The sequence below is a fragment of the Triturus cristatus genome, chromosome 3_2, assembly GCF_964204655.1.
Source record: "Triturus cristatus chromosome 3_2, aTriCri1.1, whole genome shotgun sequence".
In the NCBI taxonomy this organism is placed as follows: domain Eukaryota; kingdom Metazoa; phylum Chordata; class Amphibia; order Caudata; family Salamandridae; genus Triturus; species Triturus cristatus.
The window spans coordinates 1122334406-1122357207 of NC_140584.1; the positions used below are offsets into that span (position 1 = coordinate 1122334406).

The 22802-nt window shown below is 43.5% G+C and overlaps 1 protein-coding gene across 2 annotated transcripts in view; it reads right to left on the reverse strand.

Moving 5' to 3' along the window:
• The window catches only part of LOC146859225 (uncharacterized), a 131539-nt gene that overhangs the window by 38273 nt on the left and 70464 nt on the right, over positions 1-22802 (reverse strand). For both annotated transcript variants that reach the window (XM_085649915.1, XM_085649914.1), the window contains exon 3: positions 16300-16338. In XM_085649915.1, coding sequence (XP_085506041.1) covers positions 16300-16338 — 39 coding nt within the window. The remainder of the gene's footprint in view (positions 1-16299; positions 16339-22802) is intronic.

A 22802-nucleotide genomic window follows, 5' to 3' on the forward strand; every position in this document is an offset into this window, starting at 1 on the left:
CCTCTATCCCATACCCCTGGTGCCCGTTGTAGGTGTCTCGCATTGTAGGACTGAGTATCTTATGGTATTTTTGTCGCACATCTTCGACAATTGGTGAGGGCAGTCATTAATGTTTGTTTTAGGGGTGCACTGCTGGCAAGCAGTGGCTTTAGTTTATGCCTTAGGGTTCTCTGTTTCAACATTGTGCATTGTTTCACACTTGTGCAGTCTTCTAGCCAATACTATAACAGAGCCAAGTATGACAGTAACAGGAATTTCATGAGTCGTGTGCTTTGCAAATACACGTTATATTATATTATGCAGGGCCCGACTGGTCGTAGCAGGCATCAGGTTTTTCCCTGGGAGACTGGAAGGGTGAGGGACGATTTTGCAGCGAGGGGTCAGTTTTTAGGTCTCGGCTAGGCAGCACATGCGCTGTCTCGTCGAAAGATGCTGTATACGCTATACCATGTTTGTAACCGCCTCTTTTTTTCCTGGACTTTCCATTCATTAGTTCGTGTGTCACTTAAACCGTCTTGACTTGTGGTTGGTGAAATGTGTTATAGGTCCCTCCTTTTGGAGACTTGTTCACGCCTAGAGCTATTGGCCCCTTTACTCGTATTACTTTGTTGTTTGAAAAGATACGGTGGTGTCCTTGGACGTTTTTTTCTGGCTTTGACGTGGTTGGTTTCCGAAGGCAATGCATTTTGTGTTTTTTTTGTAGGTACGTTGTTTGCTTTCCACTTTCCTTAAGTATTAGTTCAGCTGTGATCTCTGTTTACTTTAATGTAAGTTCTGTGAAGGTATTTATGTTTGGCTTTGATCTTTGTTTACTTTAATGCAAACCGAGTGCGCATTTTTGTGATGTATTTTGTTTGCTTCAATATCGGACATATTCATGTGCGGCTGCGATCTCTGTCTAATTTAATGCGAATCAAGCAAAGGTGTTTTAGTTTTGCTGCTGCGATCTCTGTGTACTTTTTTTGTGTAATTCAATGCACACCGAGCGTGCATTTTTGTAATGGGATTTAGTTTGGGTTTTTTCATCGAAGGGATTTACGTTTAGCTGGGATGTCTGTTTACTTTAAAGCAACTCCAGCTAAGGGATTAACGTTTGGCTGCGATCTTTGTTTTCTTTAATGCAAACTGAGTCGCATTTTTGTGATGAATTTTGTTTGCCTCATTATCCCTTGGTTGCGATTTCGTGTTAATTTAAAGCAAATTGAGCGAAGGTATTTTACTTTGGATGCGTTTTCTGTGTACTTTGAGGCAAATAGAGCATGCATTTTTTTAATGATTCCGTTTATTTTATTCACGACGGTATTTACGTTTGGTTGTTATTATTTTGGGTGAACTTTTTTTGCTTTTGCATTTTGCTGTGGATTCTGTTTGCTTCATTATCTAAGGGATTTATGTTGATCTGTGATCTTTGTGTGCATTAATGCAAATCGAGTGCATATATTTACGTTTAGCTAGGATCACAGTGTAGTAATATACTGCAAATTTAGCGCGCCTTGCAAACGCTTTGTGAGCTATAGACAAAATTAGCTATTAAGTCATGTTCACGCAATGTGTATGATGGTTTTGTGCCGTATTTTGGGATTTTTTTATAGTACATTTGTGCGTAGAAAAGTATAACGTCCACAAATAGTCTGCTTTTTTACGGGGGGGGGGGGGGGAGATATAAAAACGTAATGTTAACAAAGGAGGATTTACTGTTTTGATTATTTTTATGGTGCTAATGCGACTTTTTTTTAAAACTTTTCAAGTGAGCTTCGGCATCAGATGTACAAATTAAGGCATTGTTGTGAAAGGCAAGGCTTTCTGTTGCAATGTCTGCATACGTTCATTCAGCTTTTAGTTGACTAATTGTTACAGAGCGGCTAAACAAGTAAAGTACGTGGGGTGTTTTATGCTTACAAATAGGGCAGTTTGTGTGGGACTCATTGTAGGAAGTAATGTTTGGTTTTGATGCAAAGAGATTCAAAATTACATTTTCCAAAGGGTGATTTAAATGATTGCTTCCTTTCGCGCTCGTAATGTGTGTTTTTTTACAGTTATTGTGAGCCTTGGTATTTAATGTTTTACATATTAAGGTCTCTGTGTGCTAGGCCTTGCTCCATGGTGTAATTACGTAGTATTTAAATGTAGCTTTTAGTTGCATAGTTGTTGCAGAGCAGAACCAGTGATAGTATATGGGTTTGTGGGGAAAAATATATGTTAAGAAATAGTTGCCTTTTTGTTAGGGGGGAATAGAAAGAAATGATGTTATAACAAAGAAGGATTGGATGTGTTAAATGCTTACAAATAGGCCGCTTTGTTTTTGGTGTGTATAGTAGGAATTAATGTGTGGTTTTACTGCAAATACATTTAAATAAGTTAGTGCAAAGGAGGATTTAAAACTTGCCTTAACAACTAAGAGTGAAAACAACAGATGTTGCCTTGCTCAAGCGATAAACATCTTGCGGGTTTTAGGAATTCTGTTTGGGTTTCTTTATAAGTCTTTTTTATTACTGGGTTATATGGCTAGTAATTGACAGCCCACTGTGAATTAGTAAATCATGTGGAGGCAATATTGATAAGGAACTTGTGCGGTCTCTCTTTAGTGTGTTGGCTTCAGTCACTTCATACTATTTGTCTTGCTGCCATCTGCGTCTTCTTGGGTGTATGGCCTCTCTTTAGTCTGCTGTCTGCCTTAACTTCACACTTTTATTTTGGGTTTACTCGGATGCACATCGAGCGTGTATTACAAACAGTTTTATATTATATGTAGCTTTTGCAAGCACAAGTGTCGTTGTTTACCGATATCTTAATGTAGATTAGAGCTGCATATTTTTTTTTTTTTTTAGTCCTCATTATGCAATACCGGGTATTGAGAATTCTCAGGGATCTCTTGACATTTGGGTAGCTCTCCTTCGCAACCCCCATTATAGAGAGTTTTTTTTTTTTTGTCAAGGACACTGTATCTCTTTTACCCTTTTATGGAAGGTGGGAAGAGCTAGCCATTCAGGCTACTCCAGTCCTCGAGACTTCTGGTGTATTGCTATTACATAATCATTGGACCCATTTTGAAATGACCTGTGGTTTAACTGGTCAAGACTTCATGTTGTTCCCAAATTAGCGGACTATATTAATGCAACCTTCAGTTATTTTAGTGCAAAGGAAATTTTGAAGCTTAAATTGTTTTTGTTCAGCAACAAATTAAGAGGGAAAACAGCAGTTGTTTGCCTTGCCCAAGCTAAAAATAACTTGCTTCCTTTAAGGATACTGTTTTATTTCGGTTGCAAGCCTTCCCTATGGGTTGTATGGCTAACATCTAACAGCCCACTGTGAATTAGTAAGTCATGTGGCCGCTATGTTGATAACAATCTTGTCTGCCTTCTTTTTGTTGTGTTCTATACATTCACTTCAACCTATTTGTCTTTCTGCCATCTCTGTCTACTTAGGTGCAAAGTGAGCACTCATTTGAAACACTTTGTCTGGCCTCTCTTTAGTCTGCTGTCTGGCTTCACTTTACACTGTTGAGTTTGCTGCCATCTCCGTTTACTTAGGTGCATATCGATCATGTATTACAGAAAGTTTAGTAGTACATGTAGCTTTTGCCAACACAAGTGACGTCTTTTACTGATATCGTTATGTTAATTTTAGGTGGCTCATTATTGAAAGCATCAAAACAGTGCTAGTATGTGTTTTATTCTTATATGTTTTTATGTGAGCCCCGGCATTGAATGGATTACAAATAAAGGGCAGGGTGTAAAAAGCAGTGCTCCATGGTACAAAAGGGGCCTATCTCAATGTAGCTTACAGTTGCATAATTGTTGCAGAGCAGCTACATAGGGATACAAAGTGGCGAAATGAAATATTTTATATAGTCCCGTTTGATTGTTTTGGGTATGGCCCAATGTAATTTTGTATTTAAGTGCTAATAGTTAGCAAAAGATGTATTACAAGGGAGGATTGAAAGGTGGGCAAGCTTTTACAGCCATAACTTTTTGGTGTGAGGGGGGTCAATTAAGCTCCAGCCTTAATGTTTACAAATTAAGGGCTAATGATGGAAGGCTTTGCTATATATATTTAGGTTTCGTCTGCATGATTGTTACAGAGCAGCTACATAGGGATAGTATGTGGCTAAGTAAAATTATTCTACGTTGTTTTTTATTTTTGGGGTATGGAAACATGTTACAATGTCTAACATACTGTATTATTACTATAAATTTTAATAAAACAAAAAAATCACAAAATACATAAATATGGCAAGACCGATTGGCATGGCCAATGCTTGTTGTTACTGGGGCCGGTTTTAGCAGCAGTGCTGCTATATCAACCACCAGAAACAAAAGCAGCTGGTGGGCAGGACCGTCAAAATTGGCAAGGCTGCTCTGGGTTCGCAGTCCGGCCCTGATGTTATGAGTCACGTGCTTGCTCGGCAAATATTGATGCTGCCACTGCGCATCTTGATTGGGTGGGAGTTCGCACATGAACCCATACGGCTTTTTGAAAGATAAAACAACACTAGAGTTTAGTAATCGGTGGCACTGCTTGCCGTAAGGTTATACAAAATAACTCTTAGAACTTTATAATGTAATAACTTTTATAGCAGTTTATGTTTATCCAGGAGCCATCCTCCTACCTTTTTTTGAGCTTGTAAATGATGTGTATTTTGCTGTTGCAGTTGTGCCTCGAAATAGTAGCCATCAGGTGGTAACAACCATTGCTATCTTTATTTTCCCCGTGCATTTGCCTGAAGTGATGGCATTTTCATGGGTCAGCTACAGTCAACTGATTAATGAAGTGTTAGTGCCCCTTTGGTAGAGGTGAGAGCGAGGGTACCCCACAGCCGCAGGCACACAGTCACTATGTTCTTTACTTGTAAAAAGTAACTGTCACTTCAAGAGTGCCTGTGACAGGTTGGAACATGGCATGTTTTAATAAAACAGTTTGACAGATTCCCAAATCGCAATTTTTTGGTAAAAAGGAGCCCTACATGACAGCAGGGACATTCCCCCATTCTCCCTGAACCACATACTTCTCATTCCCCACTGTTGACAGTCCTTGGGCGATGGATGATGTGAGGAGGGTATTGTGTTTTAGTGTGGCTTTTTGGGCTATGACTAGCCCTGAGTGACAGGGAGAAGGCATCCCTGCTGCCTGAACTGTAGTTGTCTTTGTACGCAGTGCTTAATTTGAGCTGGTATACAGCACCGGCACTTAATTCTCAACACCTACACTTATAACAGTTCACCACATGGTGACACTGTTTGTTTATTTTGAAGTGAGGACATCAACAGTGTTGAATAATTCAATATAAATAAAAAATTGATAATTCCAGCGGTCCATTCTATTTGTATAGCTTTGTGTGGCCTGAAATAATTTAAATTGTATCACCTGTAAGAGTGTAATAGTTAGTTGTTGTGTTGGTACCCTCATTGGCGGTGCTGGCTCAAGAAATAGGTGGTACTAGCAGCATTGGCCTTCTGAGAAGGGTCCTGGCATTTACTTTCTTATAAGTACAGTAATTCAGTAAAAAAGTAAAACAAGGTTGGGACTCTTTTGTCGTACAGGTTATACTTTCCCAAGTAAAACAGCGAAGGGCATATTCTCAAGGCGATATCGCTGCGTTAACGGCACTTTTTTAAAGCGGCAATATTTTTATCGCCTTATTCTCAAGCTGTCGCTAACAGCCGTTAGCAACAGTGTTTAGGCAAAAGCGTCTGTTTTATAGATCGAGACTTCTGTTACTGATAATTATATGCAGGAGAGGCATTCCCGTGCAAAAATGCATGCAAACAACACTACTCCATATTCACAAGGGGATCCTTGAACTTCTGAAGACCAAGAAAACTGTCTCAGACTGCAGTTAGAGCCAGTAGCTTAAGACCAGAAAATAGCTGGTCTTAAAAATGGGGATAACACTTGGGGCCACATCTCAGCAGGTTTTTGGTGCAGGACAGCGCTGCAAGCAATGTTGCAGCGCTGCCCTGCGACAAAACTACAGTGCAGGAATGCGCATCATCAATGAGATAGTGCGCATTCCTGGGCCCCAGTAATGAAAAGTGTTGCAGTGCTGCGACAAGACAGCGTTGCAACACTTCTCACTATGCCCTTGTTACGACAGCATAGATGCACTGTATTCACTGGGCAGTGCTCCATGACGCAAGTAATGACAGATACATCAGGAATCTTGACATATCTGTCTGTGCTAAAGTCACGCATTGCTGCAGTCATGTCACAACCATGATGCAACTCCAGCAACGTATGGGGCAAGCCTATCCCTGTGGCACTGTGTCACCCTCGCGTCTGCCATCAGGCAGGCGGATGGTACTGACGCAGTGCCGTCCATCAGGGTTGCCCGAATGTCGGCGCTGTTGGAGATCCATCGGTGCTGGTTGTGCGCTGCGGTGTCATCGCTTGAAAGCAAAGGTGGAGTGTTGGTGCCGAGGGAGTTGACAAGACGTCCTTCGGGGCCTTGACCAGCTGCGAGGGGTTGCAATGATGGCAGTGGCATCCGGTGGGCAAGGTGAAGATGTGATGTTACCAATGATTGTCGGTCTAGGGGAGTCCACAGTTGTAGCTGTAGTTGAAGTTCCTGCTGGTGGAGGTGACTTGCTCGACCGTGTGTTCTGCTATGTGGCTTGTTGAGGTGACCTGCTGCTTGCGTCTGATGTAGGTGACCTACCCCAGGAGGGGGTTGTGTCCTGGTCACAGGGGTTGTCCAGGTGGAACATGAGTTCACCAAGTAGAATGTCATTTTTGGGTGGGAGAATATGGGGTGCAATGAGGTCTACAATGGGATTGGAGAATGGGGGCCCATGGCCCGAGGAGCCTGCACATGAGGGTGCTGCAGAGTATGTGCTTGGGCTTGGTCCGGATCTGGGAGTTGGGGTGGTCCATGGTCACCCATGGGTCATTAGAGTGCATGGTCAGTCGGAATGTGCTGCTGTAGGTCATGGCAATACCTCCTCCTTGATGGTCGGGCGCTCCTTGATGGTGTTACTGCAGCTGTCAGTGAGCAGAAGTTGGTCCTGACAGGCGAGGGGACATTCAGGGTTGATGGCGAGGAGGGTGCTGGTGCCGTAGTGGTGGAGAGTCCAAGAAGAAGGCTCCTTGGTGCTGAGCATGGTCCAGAGGCAGACGGATGCAAACGGCGGAGCCTGTGGGTTGACTTTGGCACGGGAGATGACCAGTACAATGCAGGCAGTACATCGTTAACAATGCTACTCCGACAACGCAGGTGCCTTTACATCGCATTTGATTACAACACATTGTGAGGTCAGTAACGGGGTAATTTAAAGTTTTTCGGGTGGTCATGGGTTTCGGGGGAAAAATACAAAAATTGGGGTTTGTTTTGGGGTAAAATATGAAAATTGGGGGGTGTTTTGGGGTAAAATATGAAAATTGGAGTGTGCAGTTGGGTCAAATATGAATTTTTGGTGTGTTATGGGGGCTCAAAATGGAATTCCAGCGTTCACGGTTTGATTTGGGGTGCAAAGGTAGGTTTTGGGTTGCACTCACTAATGTGGGTAGAGTGATATTGATGTCTCCGCTATGCAACACCTACTCTACTGTTGCAATGTATGCATGGGAATGGAATGCGATGTTATGGTGTGCGTCGCAACCACGTATGTGCCTTTGGCACACAGGCGGTATGCCCACTGTGCATGAGCGCACAGCAGCCGCCATTGAGAAATACTAGGGGGAATTGACAGCCGTGAGGTGGCAAACGCTGGAAAGAACACTGGATGGGGCATGGACGAGGGGATGTGTGTGTGAGCGGGTGTTGTAAAAAAGCAATTAGGGAAGATTTGCTTCGAAGCCGGAACACGTTTCTTCGTTGCTCCTGCTCTCCTGCATCTGCTTCTAGGAACAGGAAGAGGCAGCCAGGCTCCCTCCCCTGAGCCAATCACAGTGCTGCTATGTAGCGGTGGGATTGTTTATTGGCAACGGGACAAGGCATGCAGCCAGGGGCTGGAGGGGTGGTCATGTTCTCCATGCAGGCTGTAATGCAGGCTTCATTATTAACTGCGAAGTGTGCATGACTGCTTTGGGCAGCCTGAGTGGGCTTACCAAACAGTCATTGTGCACTTGAGTGAGCATGCCAATCCGCCCATGCCTTGCCCCATGCTTGGAGCAGTCCTACCCACCATCCCACCCGCAAGGGAAACATAGCACGGTTACATCAGTAAGTTATCATCATGTGATGTTTTTTCCTCCGCTGCACTGCTTCAAAGCAGTGGGGCGGCGCTCTTCCACAACAGCGGATGAGCCAACACTGGGGGTGCGTCATCTACGTGTGCTAGGCCTGGAGGACTCGACCCCCAGGCGTCCTGCACTATGTGTCCCACCTTTTCCTTACCTGGACATTGACACCATGACGCAATCCGCTGCACTCTCTCAAATCTGTGACTCAGCAAGCAGGAACCTCAGCCAGGAGGGATTTCACAAGCCTGGGTACAGCAGTTGCGGCCAAATCTGCTGGTGAACCTCCTGATGCAGTTAATGCAGCAGGGCCCCCTTAGGTGTGAGGTTGCAGTGCTCCCACCACACAAGTTCAGCACAGATCAGGGGCCTCACCCTCCACCGCGTCCAGCCAGCCCAACATCATCCGGCATGTGATGCAGAGAGGTGGCATCCACCGTTGGTATTCCTCTCTGTGCACCCCGGTTTAGTGGTGGATCATAGTATGCAATGCAGACCTTCCTATGTTGGTGCGCAGGAGTGCCTCTAATATTGACAGCTTCAAGGTGCACAAGGCGGTCTTCTCACACAGGTCAGCAACGTGTCTCCATGCGACCTTCCAGACTTCACCACCAGGTACAGACGATTGTCCCGCCTCAATGTCTATGGCTCATCGACTCCACAGCTCCTCTGCATCCCACTCCAGGCTCCAGACGCAGGTCCAGCGAGGCATCCAGGCTCCAGGCGCAGGTCCAGCGAGGCATCCAGGCGCAGGTCCAGTGAGGCATCCATGCTCCAAGCGCAGGTCCAGCGAGGCATCCAGGCTCTAGGCGCATGTCCAATGAGGCATACAGGCTCCAGACACAGGTCCAGAGAGGCATCCATGCTCCAGAGGCAGGTCCAGCAAGGCATTGAGGCTCCAGGCTCAGGTCCAGCAAGGCATCCAGGCTCCAGACGCAGGTCCAGCAAGGCATCATGGCTCTCATCCTGGTCATCCTGGATTTTGACTGGCTTCCAGAGGGTTGTTGATGTGTGCTGCAGTTGGCCCAGGCTGCTCCATTCTGCATTTTTGTGCTTTTTATACCTTTTAGGTCTTGCCTGACCCAGTGCATGCGATGGTCTGGCGAGACTTTTAGTAAGGGCTTCAAAAAAGGCTACCATGGCCGGCCTAGAGCTTGAGTGCATGGGCGTGGGCGCGTGCTTACGAGCAGAGGCGCCATATGGCTTTCCTCGTCATGCTCATTAAGCGCATCGCTCGCCGCGCTTGATCGCGATCACTTTCGCTTTGCCTCTCTGCTTTGCATGCGCTTCAACTCCCTCCCCCTCCCTCACCATAGAGCGCGCTTCAACTCCCTCCCCCTCCCTCACCACAGAGCGCGTCTTTCAGCTTGTTTTCCTTGTTTCCTTTTCCTACTGTCTTTTTCTCTTGCATTGGTCTTCTCACTTAAACTACTGTGCTTCAATGCTCTACAATGATGTTAAAACGACCACACGATGTCCGTTGTGTTCCCTTCCTCTTTTTCTATCATCTCTTTTAAACCACAAACTCACCTCCCCATTCCCCTCCCTCTAATGCCTTATCTTTCCTTCTTTCCTCTCCCATCACCTGCATGGACTGGACCTCTACACATATGGTTAATGTCCAACCATCCAGCCATCGCTCAGTCACCACGTAAAGCCATACTCCGCCCTGCACTCCCTCGCTCGTCCCTCTAGAATGGACTACACAGCCCAAAACAAGCTGTCACCAACCAGCTAGTATTTAGTTCTTTCGCACCTAAACCCCGCACACTTGCAGCTGGCCAGCATATGATACACCTAGGGTTCAGACTGAGACACTTGTAGAATCCACAGCCAATCAAAACCTCTGACTACCGGGCGCACTAGGATTGGCTCGGGTCCCTCCAATGCTCGAATCCTAGGACACCTTACATATTAGCAGCATTCCCTGACAATTCACTGAATATGTACAGACGTGGGATTGGTTGTTACGCTGCCCAGATGATCTAAAATGATTGCCAAATGATATGAGTTAAAAGAGTAACAGTGGACAACGGCTATGAGGGTGAACTCACAGACTGTCCGTAAGTATACAGGTAGTCTCCGTAATCATGGTTAGGGAGGCTATTCTAGTACAAAATTCATCAGAGTTGCCAAGCAACTCATGGCAATAAGAACATAACACAGAGCACAAAAATCCAATAGGTTAGGGTTATTTTTATTAGAAAGTACATCATCAGTGAGTAGCGAGTTGTTGGGTGAATGGATGCGAGAAAGCAGCAACGGGGGAGCGAGTACATTTGTGTCTTAGTGTAAAGTACGGCGATTAGTTGAATGACAGTAAGGATGGATGAACGGGTGAGTGAATGGATGGGCATCTGGATAGATGTGTAGATCAACGAGTAAACTCTTCATTTACGAGGGTGTGTACGGCTCAATTAAGGGTGGACTCACAGACTGTCCGTAAGTATACAGGTAGTCTCTGTAATCACGGTTAGTGGGGCTATTCTAGTACAGAATTAATCTGAGTTGGCAAGCAACTCATGGCAATAAGAACATAACACGGAGCACAAAAGTCCAATAGGTAAGGGTTATTTTTATTTGAAAGTACATCGTCAGTGAGTTGCGAGTTGTTGGGTGAATGGATGCGAGAAAGCAGCAACGGGGGAGCGAGTACATTTGTGTCTTAGTGTAGAGTATGACGATTAGTTGAATGACTGTAATGATGGATGAACGGGTGAGTTAATGGATGGGCGTCTGGATGGATGCGTAGATCAACGAGTAAACACTTCATTTACGAGGGTGTGTACGGCTCAATTAAGGGGCGACTCACAGACTGTCCGTAAGTATACAGGTAGTCTCTGTAATCACGGTTAGTCGGGCTATTCTAGTACAGAATTCATCTGAGTTGGCAAGCAACTCATGGCAATAAGAACATAACACGGAGCACAAAAGTCCAATAGGTAAGGGTTATTTTTATTTGAAAGTACATCATCAGTGAGTGGCGAGTTGTTGGGTGAATGGATGCGAGAAAGCAGCAACGGGGGAGCGAGTACATTTGTGTCTTAGTGTAGAGTATGACGATTAGTTGAATGACTGTAAGGATGGATGAACGGGTGAGTCAATGGATGGGCGTCTGTATGGATGCATAGATCAACGAGTAAACACTTCATTAACGAGGGTGTGTACAGCTCAATTAACAGGGTGTGCATGGTCAAATGAATTGAGCAATGCCTGTGTAGACAGCTGAATTTGTGAGTGCTAGTATGGCGAGTCAGTGTATGCTAAAACATTCGCATGAAAAACAAGTATTTACAAATGTAGTAGGTTTGGCAAGTACGTATCTCTACTAGATTTTAGTGATAGGTTTGGTTTATACTAACACACATGTTGTACATAGTGTAGTACAGAACAAAGGCCCTGGCACCGACATAGGCTACCCACTGATGTGCAACTTTACTAATATGTTTAATACTTGGCAGCACTGCGCAAGAATTTCCACATGTAAACCCACAAAAAATTACACATCTTGTTATTCTTGACTTTAAATCGTTTATCCTTCAGCATGTAGTCTAATGTTTGAGTTCTTGAATCCCAGTTTACTTCATCCGCCAGGTGTTTTGTGGATAATAACTTTATCAAAGCTTTGACAGTTGACACGTGCTGTCATTCATTAGCTTGTTTTACGCTGTTATTACTGAATCCTAATCACTGCTGCATACCGTGAATGCTAAAATGTCCAAAAAGTCTTGCAGGCTCCCAAAATCACTGTGACGAGACACAAAGAATGCAACCCAGACATCTTTGCTATCTCTTGCTTCTTTGATTTGTTGATTTACTTGTGGATTACTATGATGTGGTGCCTCCCGTCTTGGTGATTATTTTTTATGCATTTTATATAAAATCACTTTTATTGGACTCGTCTTTTCTGACCCAATTTTTATGTTAATGTTTACACTCATACCTTGGCACTATCATGCCACAGCTGCTGACAATAAACCAGGGGTGCCCATCATTAAGGTTGCGTCTACATTATTACTGTGTAGGCACTATAATAGTTTTGTTTTCACGTCTACAGTTGGTATGGTGTAATGTGTCATACAAGTTACCATAACATAATTTCAATTATCCTTAAGACGTGTAACATTTTAAAGATGGAATAACTTATTGCATATTCAAATGGAGGTCATGTATTGTGTGAAAAGAAATAGGAATGCATGAGTTTAGAAGAAAATCATTTTCTGTTATTTCCCAAAGGAGAGGAGATCCGATTTGAATCCTGAGTTTGGATGGTGGGGAAGTTCATAGCGTGGATGCAAGCTGGAAGGAGCATTACTTCAGTGCTAAAAATGTTTTACATTAACGAATTTTCAGCTGAAGAATGTCTTTGCTTTGTAGTCTTTTTAGACCTCCAAACACAATTGTTTCCAGTTACTTTAGGGTGGCCAGATGCATGTGTCTTGAAGCAAGTAATTCTTTTTAAATTTGACTAGGTTGGAAGTTGATTTAGTTTCTGGAGGACAAGTATAACAGAATTTTCTGTTAGAAGAAATGCAACGTGTTTCGGTTTTTAGTAACCAATCTGTCAAGGGCTGGACAGGGCGCCAAGAGGGAATCTTTTAGAAGGAAACATGTAAAGCCTCACCAGCACTTTAGTGTAGTGCCGAGACGGTGAGGAGCAGCTATGACCATCTGATTTATTTATGTCAGGTTCTAGTGTTGCAAAGGTTTTATGTTTTTTTTTGGTAGGTCTCCATGATTATTAGGTCGAGCATCAGCGTGCATGCGCTGTCTGCATGACCTGCAGTTATTAATAGAATGACTTTCTTCCCACCTGCTACTTACCATATGCTGATTCCAGTGTCCGTCTTCTTTACCGCCTCCTGACTGGTTCCTGCAGCCGACATGTCACTTCCCTTGAACGCTGCAGAGCACCGGCCAAGCACAGTTACCGTACGCTTTTAGGCCATCTCTATTGGTTGAACGAACTCCTTTGCTACTGCTGGCGTTTGCCTTGCTACAAGTACAACTCCTGTCTTTGGTGCCCCCGCACCTTGCTACCTTTTCTCTCCATGCAGTGCCCTCTCCCACCATTACCTCATGTCGCTGCTTTAAAAATAAAATGCTTCTATGGACATAGATATAGATGCAACTTCATGCTGTGCGGTGCCCTACTCCGTTCGGTGCCATCCCCCAGCATTACCTCATGTCAATGTTTTCTCGACATATATGCAGCTACGAGCTGCACTCCATGCAGTGCCCTACTCTGTGCAGTGCCCTCCCCCACTATTACCTCCTGTTGTTGTTTAAAAAAAATGCTACTGTTGACATAGCCGCAGTTACGCTCTGCACTCACTGCTCAATTATATAGCTGCGGTTAGCCAATTTCTTAAAAATGATGTGCCATGCCGTGAATAGGCACATCGTTTATGTGACTATTCTATGTAGAAGAGGAACATTATAATATTGTCTGACTCCTCATATTTTGTGGGCAATCTCTACATGTAGGGTGTGGCTTAACGGCTAGGGTGGCCGACTCTGAAGCTGGGGAAGCGGCTTTGCATCTGGTTGGGGGCTCCATCATCCTTGGATTCTGGGCAAGTTACTTCATCCCTAATCAGTTAATTACCTAATTCCTGTTACTAAGACATGTGAGATCAGTTTTTAATTACTTATATAACTATATTTGCAGAAGGTATGTGCGTTACTATTTGGAAACCCTTCCAGAGTGATAAAAGTAAAAAGGCTGCAATGGATTACTTCTGAATGACTATGGTACGTTTCCGGTGCCAATGTGAAAACATTCTGACCCTTCCTGCAGGTCACTGTGTAACAATGGGTGGGCTCAAAGCCAACTGTAAGTTCTTAGTAAGCAGACAACACGCCTTTTGATAGGCTCATCCTAAAAAGAAAATAGCTCTTCATCTCATTTTTAAAAATTGGCTTGACTTTACTAGTTCATTTTAAGCTTTGAATCCAAGCATCCTACATGCATTTTCAAAAATTTAAAATAAATTTACCCAAATTATATTTGCTTTAATTGTTCAGGGTCCTACTGATGATTCAAGTGGATAATGCCAGTAGCAAGATTCTATCTAGCACTATAAAGTGACAACGTGCTTAATGGCTCCACAGTACTCCGCCAATGGCATACATATGTTTTTGTTTTTGCAAAATGCTCGAGCAGCCATTTCAGAGTGCTAGAGGGAAGGGGACTCAGGAGAAAAGGAAAGGAATCATCCAACATTGGTATAGCCAATAGGTCTCGCCTTTGGGACCTTATAAGTGCTTAGCCATGCAACAGTTGATGTTGTTGCACCAAGGATATTGTGCTGCATAACTAAATACTTATAAGGTCCCAAAAGCGAGACCTATTGGCTATGCCAATTCTTGTTTCTATTGGATGTTGACTGATAGCCTATTTCTTGCATTAGCGACAGTTTTTTCCCGCTAACGCCGGATTTCCTATCGCCTTTGAGCTGATGATAGCGGCAGTTTTCACCACCGTTCCCTGAAACTATAGCCTGTTAGCGGCGTGTTGTGAATACGTCGCTAACACATCGATAATTTCCCGTGCTACACAGCAATAAAAAAAAGCACGCTAAATGCGGTTAGCGTTAGTTTTCGCTGAATGTTGAGAATATCCACCTGAGTTTGTTGGACAACAAAAACATCAAGATTTGGTAAAAACCGATTTATAGCACACCCTCAGGTTATGTGGGCCTAAGTCTTGGTAGCTCACAGTGCACCTTCTGTATTCCTAACCTGACAAGGTAACAAATGGATTGAGCGACCTCAGATTATGACAACCCTGACTCCTCAAGGAAATCTTGATAACAGATCTAAAACCTTTTTGTTTGGTTACTTATGCATACCCAAAGAGATACACAAGCAATGCTAAGCAAGGAGTTTCAATATTTATTGAAGCATTGTGATTCTTGTAAAAAAGACGTGCTGCAATATTCAATAGAAAGGAACAGAATAGCGTAATTAGCATTTTGCGAATAGTGAAGAAAATGAACAGTTCAACCTTTATGCTATAGCATATGATGGGATATAAGTACTGTAATTTATTGTACTCCTACCTAGCACTACTCAACAAAGTATGCCTAGGGTGGGTGAATCTACCAAATCTTTGTAGGATGATCTAATTCCCCATTGTCTGTAAGGAAGTGTTATCAGCGTGCCGGTCTATGTGCAGAGCTGGGCATCCTTCCTCCAGAGGTAGACAGGAATCAGCTGGGCTCAGTGCTCAATTTGAGCCAGTGGTTTCCAGTGCTCTGCACAGGCACTTAATTCTTGGCAGCGGTGCTTGTGACAGTCTGCCACATGGTGGCGCTGTCTGCCAAATTTGGGAACGAGCACAATAACAGCTATTTATGAATTTGATATGCATTAACAATCATCAATTTGTGTCACCCAAGCCATGCTTATAGCCTGAAATAATCTGAATTATCACACTATGATGGCTAGTGGTTGTGTTGGTACTGTAATTGGCACCGCTGACAGGGGCAATGGATGGTGCAAGCTGCTGTGTCCTCCTGACGAGGGTCCTGCCAATTATTTTATTACAAATTAACCACTGGCTGGGCTAGAATTCCAGCATGTAGCGACCTCACCGTATCAGCAAAATGTTCCTCCCGCTAAACAAGGAGGTGATTCTGTTTATATATTAAACATCACCAATGCTGCTATGTCTAAGCCCCAGTCAGGCTGCTATTGTTTATTCTATTGTGATAACTCTCTCGCCGAGCAGAAGTGACAACATTTTGCGTAATGAAATTAGCCCTTGTACTGAATATTCAAGGTAGATGATATTATGCTCATGAATTGGAAATGTAAGCAAACGCAATTTCAGAGAATATTATCCTGTGCAGAAACGCAATGAATTGTGTGTCAAATGTCAATGTTCAGTGTTTAAGTAAAAATGTCTAGTTTAAATGTGAACCTGCAAAATGGTGCAATTCTCGCTTGATCCGAATATGACCACATGACACTCTCTCTGAATTCAGGAAGTGAAAACATTTGGAATTTCACTGGAGATGGAGGAAGAGGCTTTACGTTTGACCATTCCTTCATTTAAACACACACACCTACAGCTTTCTACGTTGCCTTACACCAATGTTACGTGCAATGAATTCTTACCTGCAGCTAACAATTTAAGAATGCTGTCTGTCAGGATTTCTGAAAAGATTTAAAAAACACTGAATCAGAAATACATAAAAAAAATTATTCATCATGGTAAACCTTAGACAGTTATATTTACTCCAACCCTGGTAACAAGATCACATTTTAAACCTTTACTAGTTGCCTAGTTGCCATTCGCACATTTGGTGTTCCCTACTCTGAAAGAGATATGCACCTTACTCTATTCAATATTTTATAAATAAATTCTGATTGACAGTAATTCAGGGGGATATTTACTAATTTTTCACGCAATGTATGTCAGCAAGCAAAGTTGCTGCATTAATGTTCCATATCTACTACAATATCTAGCATTTCTGCTGTCTCCTAGCTCTGGTGCACTGTGTGCTGCCAAGCGCCAACGCAGGCACCCTTACACAAAGGGTTGCCTGCGTTACAGGCAGTTTGATTTTTGTGGAGGAAATTATACCTTCCTGCATTAAAACATTCTTTAAAGGCATAGTCTTCTTTTATGTCTGCTGCAAAACTGATGACACATAGAAAGAGGAAATAGTGAGGAGATATAAAGATATGTTCCTTGTTACACCTGGTTCAAGGAGGCGTAGCATTTTTGTGCAATCCCAGGTTTACTTACTCTAGTAAATCTGGGATTGCATCAAACGCCATGGGTGGATGCAGGGTAACGTCTCTGCTTCACTCATTGAACAACTTCCTAAAACAAAGTAGCAAAAGGCAGCACCCTGAACTGCCTTGCATTACTTTGTGAGAAAATTCTCCCACAAAACTGCACAAATCTGATTTGCTTGGCTTTGTAAATCGCAAATAACATTTTGTCTATTGCTGCAATGAAAAAGTGTTGCATTCACGATGCAAAATATTTGTAAATTTAGGCCACAGTTCTCATGCCTTGTGTGCTTGTTCAGCAGCATGCTGGTGCTTGCCTGTACACTTCTGTGTCTTAGCGGTACACACATTGTAGTGAGGTTGGTGGAGTGCCTGCAGACATTGCTAAGTTAGCACAGGTTCCTGATCAGCGTTCTTCTCGTTCTTTGCAGGAAACATCAGGCTCACAAGCTGGTGGAGGGGAACGCCAGGATCGTGGCAGAGGTCGGGGTGTACCACAAGTACATGAGCAGCCTCGTCAGACTGAAGGAAAGGGAAAACAAGACGACTTTCCTTGTCAGCGCCCTCAGTTTCAGAAAAATAAAGTTGCGGCTTTAACAGCCAGATATGCCACAGACAGTGAGAACCCAGCTCCTGAATTTAACATGGGCTGTGACTCTGCTCGACAGCGCAGCAGAAGTTACCATAGTGAGGCAGGCACTGCGTCCATTTCTGGGGGCGACAGCAACTGAAACTTTCATTACAGTTGAAACAGCTGACACTTGATTAGCTCCCCCTGACAGACCATATGATATAGTTCTTCTAATTGAAGGTGACATTCAACATGTTATTAAAGGGATTTTTGGGTAAATCTATCATCTTCTTATTACATTTTGTTGGCGAACCCATATTGGCCCCACCTTTTTTGTTGAACGCTCTGAAAGGGGAGGAGGTGATACTTCTGAGTTTTTCACGTAGCGTCCCCCAGGTGTATGCAGTGGCTTTTGCAGAAGAATGGGTTGTGGTGCTTGCACCGGCACTGTACCTTATTCTTGTGGGCTGTAATCAAGATTCTCCACCCCATAAGATACCATTGCGGTCTATACCATCGCCTCAACCCCAATATCCCCTCTGGCAGGATGCAAAGGGTCCCCTATCTGAGATTCTAAGTCAGTTGGAGTATCAAGGAGTGATTGAGACATGTGTATCACCGATGAATAACCCTCTTTTTACAGTAACCAAACCCAATGAGTCGTACCGCATAGTTTTGGATTACCGGCATTTGAACTCTCATTGTCGTACTTTTGCGGTACAAAATACCCATAGTTCTGCTCTTATAGACAGTCTTGTTCGTAAAAGATATGAAACAACCCTAGACCTTTCCAACAGCTTCTTCAGTCACAATCTGTCCCCTGCATCCAGTCAATGCACAGCATTTACAGCCGGCGGAAAACAAAAACTATTCCGGTACTTAGCAATGGGCTAAAAAAACAGCCCAGGGGTATTCGCCGCCCGTGTTGTCTCTTTACTAGACAGCATAGACCCAGATGCGTACATTGATGATATTTATCTCAAGGACGATGAGTTGTGGCCGCATCTTTGCTGAGTCGACAGCATCATTATTTTGTTTGCGGACTGCGGTTAAAAATGTAACTTTGCCAAATCACACATCGCAGAGTATACAGTGTTGTTTTTGGGCTATGAGATCAATAATGAAGGTAGAGGTTTAGCACCTCACTTCCTAGAGAACTGTGCACATTTGCGGCCTCCGACAACCATGAAAAAATGTCTGTCTGTGCTGGGATTTTTGAATTTTCGTGCATTCTTACATTCCCGAATACGCCCAGCTTATCAAGCCGCTTTATGCTTTGATACAACTTACATTTTCGAAAGCCAGTTGGTTACCGGAACATTCTGCTATTTTAGTATCTTTACAATCTGATCTGCTTGAATCAAAATACTTGTTAACACATGATAACCACACAAACCTGATAATACGTATTGTGCCAGGCACATTTGGTTTTACTTACTTAACGTTCAATGAAGGTGACACAGTACTTATTGCATACAAATCACATTCGTACACTTCTGCCAAATTGCGGTTCTCCACTGTTGAAAAATTCTTGACAGCTGTTCAGATGGCGATCCTGAAGGAACGTGCACTGGCACAGGGGAAAAGCATTATGATGGTAACACATACCCTGCACTTGCGGCAGTGTCAAAGGCAAGTGCACCAAACTCTAAGGCTGTGCATTCCCATTGGATACAATGGGCTACTTCTTTGACGTCTCCGGATGTCATGTTTATTTTCGACTCCTCTCTTTAGACTCAGGATTTCTTGCAGTATGAATTTGTTCATCCGCCTCCTCTGTCTATGCGCCCGCTTGAGGAGTACTATTGAATCATTTACACCAATAGTTCTGCGCAAGCGGCCACCGACCACCGGCTCTAAGTATGCTTATTCGGCGGCCTGTGCTAATGTGGCAGGTACCATGGTGACAGTGAGTTCAGGTCCAGTGTTGTCCATACTCAGGCGCTAGGTGACTGTACTGCCCAATTGGCTGAGCTGCGTGCGTTGGTGCTTGCTCTTGAGTTCGCTGATCCTAATGTGACTACTCTCATTGTGAGAGATTCTTATTACTGTGTTCAGTCTTTCAATGACAACTTATTCTTTTGGTCTCAGAATGACTATCGTGATTCGAAAGGCAGCGCAATTAAGCATAAAATGCTATGGGTTCGAGTGGCAGATCTTAAACAACGTCTGCCCCTCACATATGTAATACATATTCTTGTCCACCAGCCTGTGGGAGCGCACGCTGTCAGTAACAGTTTGGCTATTGAAGCCGCCAAAGCAGCAGTAGCCATGTGTTTTGTTGCAGTCGTTACAAGATCCAAGACTAGGATGGATAATGACATTTTGGCAGCTAATGCTGCTACTGAGAAGGGTGGTAATTACCCACAAGGGTTCCCTTCAAAGTACTCTTATCATTCAAGTCCCGACAAGGTTCCATGTGTAAGAATTAATGACGTTGGAGATCGGCTGATTCCCAACGCAGACCGCAGACTTTCTTTGATAACAGCCACACACGAAGGCTTATCTTCGGCCCATGCTGGCGTGTCTGTGTCACTTTCTATGTTGCAGCAACGTTACTGGGGGCGTGTAATTATGTATTGTCTAGTGACATTTGTCAGCAGATTAAGCCATCTACGGCTACTTGTCCACCACAAACACAGCTATGCATTTCTAATAAGCCTTTTGGCAGTGTAAATCTTGATCACTGCGGTCCATTTTAATTCGACACTGCTTATAAATACATTTTAGATGCAGTTGATTCGTGCACACGCTTAATTTGCTTTTGGCCAAAAAGCAGTGCTGAAGCTCGAAATGTCATCAGGGATTTGCGTGTCTTTGGGGGAAATTTTGCCTGTGGCACCTTCCATTCTGACCCAGGTCCAGCGTTCGCCTATAAGGCGTACAAGGATGCAATAAAGTCTTTGGGGATGCTGGTGCAGTTTTCGTCTCCATACAGGCCTGAGGGCAACTCAATTGTGGAGCGAATGAACCGTGACTTAAAGCAATCCTTGACAGCTAGAGTTTTGGTACTGGCAGGAACCTTCTGTCCCATTTGTATGGCGTGCAACGTCCACTTAATAATCTTCCTAGAAGATCTCTGGGGGGGCGGACCCCATACAAAATGCCCATTGGCATAAAAATGTTTTTGCCAGACCTTGACGGTCTGGACATGGTGGCTGCTGCCGCAGCCTTTGATGTAGATAATTATTCTACTATGTTTTAGGACTTACAAGAGACCCATGACAGTCTTGCAACTGAACACCTACCCTCTGCCACTGATACAGCACTGCTGATTCCGGTAGCCGGCTGGCTACCCAAAACTGGAGATCTGGTCCGAGAGAAGGTGGAGAACAAAAAAGAATTTGGCCCCTCTTATCGTGCACCGGTTCCAGTGCTCGGCATGAATGGTACTCGTACAGTCATTTTACTACCGCTTCCAGGTCGGAAAGACAACAGATACATCTCAGTGGATAATGTCAAGCTACAACATCTAGGCGATTCTGAATAGTGTGACACCTGCTTTATCATGTCCAGTATTTTCAAGGAATCCTGTGATTGGCGTATCTGACACCGAGCAAAATGATACTGCCATCGAGATGTACTCTTTTACTACTCACTTGCTAGTACCGCAAGCTTCCCCCAGTAATGAAGAAACTGATTATGCTCATCCCAAAAGAGTCATTACCTAGTTTGCAAACAACTACACTCAACCAGTCATGTTTTTCTTTCTACTCGACCTCCACCTCGTCATTTGACCCTACAAAGTTCGGTATTTTTGTCTCCTGGTTTAAGCAGACTTATTTGGTCCCTCCTTGGACATACATCTGGTTGGTGCTCATCCTGTTTTTTTTGTTCATGGCCATTGGGATTGTGACAGTTTTTTTCTTACTCATCAATGGTCACTACTTGTCAGAACGCTCTGCTGTTCAGTTGGTTCAGTTACCTTTGGTTCCGCACTCGTCTTCTCACATCATGAAACGAGACCTGACTCTTGTTAACATTATCGCCTTTCCAGTCGCTGACGGCATCGTCTGGGATGCTGTGGATTTCCAAATTCATTGTCCAACGGAGATAATGAATGTACCAAATGTACTTCGTGTTTCCATGGGAGATGTGGTGAAACAGAATATATGTTCAGATGATTGGGATGTGCAAGCAATAGAATCTTTGTTCTGAGATTTAAAATATTATGCTGCCTTTGATGCTGAATATTTGTATCTAAATACTGCTAATTATGCCGATTTATATTGTTACCAACATTATGGACACTATTACCTGCATAAAGCTAATACATTTACACAGGTTTTTAATTACACACAATGGGAACATTGTCCAGCAACGTTGGAAGGGAGCTCAAAGACTCTGTTAAAGAAATTTACATATTTTACAGATTTTGATAAGTCCAAACCAGAATTCTATTATTTTAAATTAAATACTTCGGGCCAGATTTACAAGACCCTTGCGCCACTTTTGCGTCACTCTTAACATGGCAAAAGTGACGCAAAAGTGGCGCAAGGGGCTTGTAAATCTGCCCCTTCATCTGCCCACAAGGTAATGTTGACCCAGACGAAATGATTGTATTCCAATTGGTTTATTACCAAATTGACAGGTGGTGGCTACGAACACTGGAAGGCCACCATTGATTTGAAATCTGTTTGGGGCTCTAAATCATGGTAGGTTCAGGCACTGAAGCTTTACTTCGCGCCTGCCTCATTCCAACACAGATTCTATTTTTAAATGATACAATTTACCAAACTACTTTTTTTGGTTTGGCAACAGCAAAACAAATGAATTCCCATGCAGTTCCGGCATTGGCTGCCTATCATAATTGGAGCTTGCATACAAATTATTCAATTGAGGACCTGCAAGCTTCAGTTCAAAATAACTCATTTAATGATTCTAGTTTAGATCCTGCGGGCTGGTTAGTGTGGCAGATGTCTTCAGATGCCTGCCAATTACGTTGCCATAACACAGTCCCTGGTTACATACAGGATAGACCTGACCCACGTTTTTTAAAGGAGGTATGGGGTCGTTCTGACAAAGCCCAGAGGTCTTCTATTTTTATGATAAACTAGTTCCTGGCACGGGGAGGGTGTCAAGGCACAGTAGGCCATTTTACACCAGCTTTATAAAATGATATCCCTGTTCATATTCTATGGAATTATAACAATGCTCAGTATATTGTGTTTATGCATTCTGCTGTTACTAATAGCACGTGTACTGCATTTTAGAGGACGTTAGTTAAAATAAACATTTTAATCTATGCCATGTATCTGATTACTCACGTTGTGGACAAGTATGAGTGAGTGAGCAAAAGAGTGTTCTT